We start from the raw sequence: 6,696 nt of genomic DNA, 5'->3' as shown, positions 1-6,696 counted from the left end.
ATAATGTAATTATCCAAAGAATAAGAGTTTTTTCGTAATATAAGTTTTTAACACAGGAGGGGGTGGCCGTAATTTGACTTTTCTTTAAACTTTCATTATTCGATACTCATTTTGAGTTGTACTCCGCATCATTACAATAAATTTTAATGAATATTCTCATCAATGTATGTGTATTTGTGTTTAATGAATATACAATAAACTCTTATAAAAAAATATATATATTATAAAAAATATTTTAATTAAAAAAGAAAAAAGAATATATAAATAATATAATAAATATACACTCACTATATATTACCACGTATATCCTTAGAGCAACTCCAATGCAAAATATCAAAATTGGATTATCAAATGCTTATTTGATATTTAAGATAATATTTTAAAATACATTTAAAACTCATATACTCCAACCATGGTAATCAAATATTATTATCAATTGGAAGTTTTTTGATAATTTTATATGTAATCGCCACATGTCAATTTGTCATTGGTTGGTTAGGTGGTTATATTTTTGGTAACTCAATCTGCAGGAAGTATTTTTAGATTCAAAGTGGTGAAATATCAAAACACAAACCCATTTTAATAACCCCTTTGGAGAACAAATTTTTTAAATTTTAGGAGTCAAATGGTAGTTAAGAGATTTGATAACTCATTTAATAACTCCATTGGAGTTGCTCTTAACGCACACATATAAAAATTATATATATAATAAAAAAAGAAAAAAAGAAAAATAAAAAGTACGGAAAATATTATATTTATTGTAAGAAACGGTTAAATTGCCAGCGAAGATAGATTTGCAAAGAGACGAGTCTAAAAGAGTAGGTACTTTATCCTTTCCCAAAATCCGAATCCTTTTTTTTTTCTACCCTAGAACTCAATTTTCAGGGGTTAAAAATCCTGGAAAATCCCCAAATTCTTCATTTTTGGTGAATTTGTCTGTAATGGAGAGACTAATCTACTCCAATTCAATTCCGTCTCATCGTCGCCTCAATTCCCCGTTTCTACCCGGACCAGCCCGGGCTGATTCGGCCCGAAAACCCGCCTTCTCTTCTTTTCCTTCTCCGACGTCGTTTCCGTCGCTCCGCCGACCCGAATTACGCCGGTTCAACCCGCTTTCTTGTACCCTGAACGGCTCTTCTTTTCTTCCCCCCAAAGCTCTTGACGATTGCCCTGGAATTGACTTGTCTTTTTCTTCGGATTCGGAAAATGGGTTTAAACCTAAGCCCCATTTTCTCAAATTGGCTGCTGAAAAATTGTCTCGGCATCAGAAGGTATCTATTAATCAGTCGGAAATCTCTGTTCTATGTTAATTTTGTTCTGTTATTACGATTTTTTGGATTATTCTGGTTCTTCGTAATTTCTGGGTGGATTATTCTGTAAGAACAAATGAATTAAATCAATTTGGGCGCCTTAGATTTGTTAATAAAGAGATCCCCTGTTTGTTTGCTTGTTGTTTTATTCTGTATATTCTATTTTTGGGGTTCAATATGCATCATGGATAAAATGTAGCATTAGTAATTCAGAACTCGCTCTGGATATACAGTTTTCGACATTCATTGACTCAATTCAGCATAAAAATTCCTCCTTTTTATGTTAATTTCATTACAAAAGGGTTACTTGCCATTAGTAATTTGTTAACTGTTTGGCTTCGTTTGGGAATGTTGATGGGATTTATAAGGTTGATTGGGTTGCATCTGAATTTTGTATTGGGTAAAGTTGGTATCTTGGAAATATTTTTAGAGCACGTTAGCTTACAAATTAACAATCGGTACAAGAACATCTGTTCCTGCCCTTCTGTTTCTACTCATCTTTGGTGTTAGGATTATAACTTCTTGATAAAATGCTCTTGACTACATCCTGAATCTTTTTTTTTTTTTCTTTCAGGTAATTAGCACCGGAACGATTTTACTACTATCAACAATCATCCTAACATTCCTCCACCCAACTGCCGTCGTGCCACCAGCTCTCGCCAGTTTCGAAAGCGCAGCCAAAGCCGCAGGTCCAGCCACAGTTGCCGTGGGGACCCATCTCATCCCCAACGAGCTACTAAGCAGTGCGTGGGCCGGCTTCTTTGCTGGTTGCCTCCACACACTATCAGGACCCGACCACCTTGCCGCCCTAGCACCGCTCTCCATCGGCCGGACAAGGCTCGAAAGTGCTGCCGTGGGAGCCCTATGGGGCTGCGGCCATGATGCGGGCCAGCTCTTATTCGGTCTATTATTCCTCCTCCTAAAGGATAGGCTCCATATTGAAGTCATTCGAACATGGGGTACAAGAGTAGTGGGCTTCACTCTCTTAGTCATTGGTGCAATGGGTATCAAAGAAGCTTCAGAAGCTGCTATCCCGGTGCCATGTGTCGCCCTAGAAAATGGTGAGTGTGATGTCAGCAATTACGAGGCGGCACTCACCAGCTCATCATCCGGAAAAAAGAAAATAGGGTTTGCTACTTTTGCGACGGGGGTTGTGCATGGGCTGCAGCCTGATGCTTTGATGATGATTTTGCCTGCGCTTGCTTTGCCTTCTCGAGTAGCTGGTGCTGCATTCTTGTTCATGTTTTTGGTGGGGACCGTTTTTGCTATGGGGAGTTATACGGTGTTTATAGGCTCGTGTAGTCAAGCACTCAAGGATAGGATTCCTAGGATTACTGAGAAGCTGACCTGGGCGTCTTCGCTTGTGGCCATTGCACTGGGAATGTCTCTTTTGGTCAGCCAATATTTCGGATTTAGCTTGTATTGATTTTTTTAATTATTTTTTTCTGCTTTCTGGATTTTGTTTGGTTTATCATCTCTTGTAGTGGGTAGTTGGAGATTTTGAGAGCAACTAATTTATATGTCGAATGTGATAATTTTGAAGTTGGATAATACATTATCTTCCTCAAAAGAGTGTAACAAATTTGATTGTTTTGTTTTGAAGAGTTATTCGATTAATAGTGTATCTCGTTTTGTATAACACGAACACAATTCGTCGTTAAGACGTTTAATTATTTTGTACCACAAGAATACAAAGGTATGCAAAATTGTTGTTCAATGTATCGACTTTTTCTATCGAAGATGTATCCTTCAAAATAGCCATGTGCCACCACAAATTAACTGGAAATGAAAGAGAGTATATTCATCATAATAAGAGGAACACAACACACATCAAGAGAGCATTCACACAAAGAAACTACCTACAACTCTGAATCAACGAGTATTTTTCGGGCATTTTCACAGTTGTTAAAAATCTGAATTGACAGGGAAGTTACATTACTGCCAATTTCAAGAATGGGAACGAACACAAAGTGCTCCTCGAGATTTAAGATATCCTATGAAGGTAAGGTTGTTCAATGACGAGCAAATCATCAGCTGCTGGTTCAATAAAAAAGGTCTTTTAATCCTCAATGCTAGTCCGTGAGTATGCTCCTCCAATCAAATCAAATCAAACGGAATATTCCAAGTATTTGCAAAATCAAGCCACCATGCTCCCTACCGCTTTTTGCTAATGTCGTAAAGTATGCAAGCATCTGAAGCTGTCTTCATCTGACACCACAAAATACATGAAAGCGCAGAATTAATAAGCATTAGAAAATAATATTGAGCACCATAGAATGATCAACGGAGGAAAATTTATAAGGTTGTTAAAACCTAAGAAAATAAATACATGACAACAAAGAGCAAACAGAAGATGCTCCTTGAGGAGGTCGTTTGTTTATTTACCTGTATAATATTCACGAGTTGCTTGATTAACCATCCAACAACACTCAGAGTAAGTAAAATCAAATAGAACCAGCTTTGTGTGGCAGCATTTACTAAAACCTGGGAGAAAAAATAACAGATGAAATTTTCACCGAAAATAATTCGAAATTTAAATTTCTATTGTGACCCAAAAAAAGAGATGCAATCACCAAGATGAGGCTTACTTCAGTAAGATTCTCAGTCTCATTCTTCGCTAGCAGAAATAAAAGAATGTACAGAACCTGTGCACCAAACCAATGAATAAGTAAAACGGACAAGTGGAGAAGAAAAAAAAAATATTAAGTTCAGGTATAGGAGATATTCACCTCACATGATACGCAGCAGTAACCCATAAATTTTCGATTCCCATAATAAAGCCTAAACAGCCAGCTACTGCTATCTTTGACATCCTTGTGACTAGTTTTGCCCACCAAGAAAGAACTGCAACAAAAAAGAGAAGGTAATAAATACCTAAGGTAACCAAATCCATAAGTTTTGTCGAGTTTCTCACGATTCTAAACTGAACATGGAAATACTCGAAACAATGTAAATACCTGTACATTTGCAACCAATGGCTGCCAATATCTAGAGCAAGCAGTGACAAGAAAATCAACCCAGGCCTAAAATATTTCGGGGTGAGAAGTCAGAACTAATATTACAGCAGATTAACACAATTTACAATATAATAAAGTCGAGAAAATTACCTATAAACTTGGGAAAGAATAACCAACAGACAGGCAGTGCTTATTCTGGGATGTAAAACACATCAAGCAAGATGAACTTTGTCAGTAAAGGGCAAAATAGACTTTCCCACAAACACGACAATGCAAGTCTAATGTAAAAGACATTTAAATCACAGATACCTGTCAGTAACCATGTCCAGAACAGCTCCAAATGTTGAAACTGAAGTATATAAGAGTGTAATTAAGTAAGTTACTTTCCATGTAATAAGAAAAATCAACATTATCAATGAAAAAAATCTTCATGCAAGCTTTCCAATTTTCCAATTAATGTTTCTTCCAACACCAAGAATAATGTTCTGATTTTCGAATCATAACCAACAAGCGATTCAGTACCCCCTAATTGATATACATACACTCATATTACTACTATTCAAATTTGAATGTTGAATTATAAACCCTAACCTTGATTCAGTTTCCGTGCAAACCAACCGTCTAATGCATCAAACACAAAGCTGGAAAAAAAATAAAACAGAAATTCAAAATTAGATTCATAACCTAGCTTTATCCAACAGAAAATCAAAATGAAAAATCAAAAATTGACAAGAACAAATAGGATCCACAAACCTCACAAAATACAGAGCGGAGAAGAGATACTTGTCCTTGAAGCATATCGCAAAAGCAAAGCAATTCATCAAAATTCTAGCATACCCTGCCCGATAATTGAACAACGTGAGATCGATTACGAGAAAAAATCGCAGCTAAATCATGGATTGAGTAGAGTAATTGAGCAGCGGAGATTTAAATTAAAAACTCACCGATTATATTGGGAACGTAAAGGTAAACACTCAACGTACTGGGCTTCGATTTATCCGCCATTGGAGAAAACCTTCCGATGATCTTTTTGGGGGTTGAATTCTACAAATCAACTGAAAATGGTCGCATCAGATTCGCTTTTTTCTTTTTTTTTTACGAATTCCTGCCAGTTGCTCTGTAGTAGCGTTCGAGAAAATGGGGAAGATTTCCCATATGGTGTAACTTCAGGGGTGTGAAAGTAAATAACAAAAACTTATAAGCAAGCAAAGTATTCAAGTCAAGTTGCACAAAATTAATTAAATAAGTAAACAAAATCCATGTCATCCATCGAACTCTCCACCATGACTGAGTATATATATATATCGGGGATCACTATTTCAAATCCCAACTTTTGCTTACTTGAATACCAAAAAAATAAAAAATAAATAATTAATTGTAAATTACTTTAATACCCTTAATGAAATTAAAACTAAAAAAATATTACAAATACTATTTTTCTTTCTTAAATACCAAATAATCAAAAACTCAAAAAACCATTTCCCTCCTTCTCCACCTCCTTCTTCTCCCTCCCCAAAAACCCTTCTAAAAAATCTTCCTCACAACAAACCCTTCTAAAAAATCTCACAACAAACCCTTCTAAAAAATCTCACAACAAACCCTTCTAAAAAATATCAAAACTAAAGAAATTAAAACCTCACAAAACGTATAAAATTGAGTTATAAGACAATAATATGGTAGTATATATGAAAGGAGAACACATTAAGGTAAGTATCGATGTCTTTTTTGAGCTTCGAAGTCGATTTTGAAGTTTTTTTTTTTTGAAACCCGTCGGCAATTTTCGACACATACAGGTCGATTTTTTGGTCAATTTTCGACACCAACGTGTCGAAAAAGAAAAAAAAAAAAAAAAAACCAAATTTCGACACCTACCTGTCGAAAATTGTCCAAATTTCGACAGGTATGTGTCGAAAAAATACTGTTGGTAAAAAAAAAAAAAAAAAAAATTTTTTTTTTTTTTTTTTTTTTTTTTTTTTTTTTTACCAATAGTGTTTTTCGACACTTACCTGTCGAAAATTGTCCAAATTTCGACAGGTAGGTGTCGAAATTTGGTTTTTTTTTTTTTTTTTTTTTTTTTTTTTTTTCTTTTTCGACACGTTGGTGTCGAAAATTGACCAAAAATCGACCTGTATGTGTCGAAAATTGCCGACGGGTTTCAAAAAAAAAAACTTCAAAATCGACTTCGAAGCTCAAAAAAGACATCGATACTTACCTTAATGGCTTCTCTTTCCACATATACTACCATATTATTGTCTTATAACTCCATTTTATAAGTTTTGTGAGGTTTTGATTTTTTGAATTTGGAGATGTTTTGGAGGATTTAAGAAGATGAAAAAGATAGGGTTTAATTGGGTTGTCGCGGCAGTTACGAGCACGTACGGTGGCGTTCGGCGGCGACGGCGGCGGCGACGGCGGCGACGGCGGCGGCG

At 35.7% G+C, this 6,696-nt stretch overlaps 2 protein-coding genes across 2 annotated transcripts; one reads left to right on the top strand and one right to left on the bottom strand.

Annotated features, from left to right (window-relative positions):
• Positions 1 to 774: 774 nt before the first annotated feature.
• Positions 775 to 2,927, top strand: LOC105954639 (high-affinity nickel-transport family protein). Its single transcript, XM_012978305.2, has 2 exons — positions 775 to 1,271; positions 1,885 to 2,927. The coding sequence occupies exons 1-2, from the start codon at positions 942 to 944 to the stop codon at positions 2,734 to 2,736; spliced, it is 1,182 nt and encodes a 393-aa protein (XP_012833759.2). The 5' UTR covers positions 775 to 941; the 3' UTR covers positions 2,737 to 2,927.
• A 163-nt stretch (positions 2,928 to 3,090) lies between these two features.
• Positions 3,091 to 5,581, bottom strand: PIS2 (Putative CDP-diacylglycerol-inositol 3-phosphatidyltransferase 2). The gene is made up of 10 exons (XM_012978307.2): positions 5,212 to 5,581; positions 5,021 to 5,105; positions 4,859 to 4,908; positions 4,577 to 4,616; positions 4,418 to 4,462; positions 4,268 to 4,333; positions 4,040 to 4,154; positions 3,899 to 3,955; positions 3,696 to 3,794; positions 3,091 to 3,518 (listed from the first exon to the last, which is right to left on the bottom strand). Exons 1-10 carry the CDS (start codon positions 5,270 to 5,272, stop codon positions 3,465 to 3,467), a joined length of 672 nt encoding a protein of 223 aa, XP_012833761.1. The 5' UTR covers positions 5,273 to 5,581; the 3' UTR covers positions 3,091 to 3,464.
• Between the last annotated feature and the right edge of the window lie 1,115 nt (positions 5,582 to 6,696).

Source organism: Erythranthe guttata, chromosome 14 (genome assembly GCF_056151865.1).
Source record: "Erythranthe guttata isolate IM_541 chromosome 14, IM_541, whole genome shotgun sequence".
NCBI classification, from domain to species: domain Eukaryota; kingdom Viridiplantae; phylum Streptophyta; class Magnoliopsida; order Lamiales; family Phrymaceae; genus Erythranthe; species Erythranthe guttata.
This window is presented reverse-complemented; position numbering and strand designations above follow the sequence as displayed.

Coding starts and splice junctions, on each gene's coding strand:
- LOC105954639 (XM_012978305.2), top strand. CDS start 942: ATGGAGAGACTAATCTACTCCAATTCAATTCCGTCTCATCGTCGCCTC. Junction 1,272..1,884: donor AATTGTCTCGGCATCAGAAG/GTATCTATTAAT, acceptor TTTTTCTTTCAG/GTAATTAGCACCGGAACGAT.
- PIS2 (XM_012978307.2), bottom strand. CDS start 5,272: ATGGCGGATAAATCGAAGCCCAGTACGTTGAGTGTTTACCTTTACGTT. Junction 4,463..4,576: donor CTGGACATGGTTACTGACAG/GTATCTGTGATT, acceptor TTTACATCCCAG/AATAAGCACTGCCTGTCTGT. Junction 3,519..3,695: donor AACTCGTGAATATTATACAG/GTAAATAAACAA, acceptor TTGTGGTGTCAG/ATGAAGACAGCTTCAGATGC.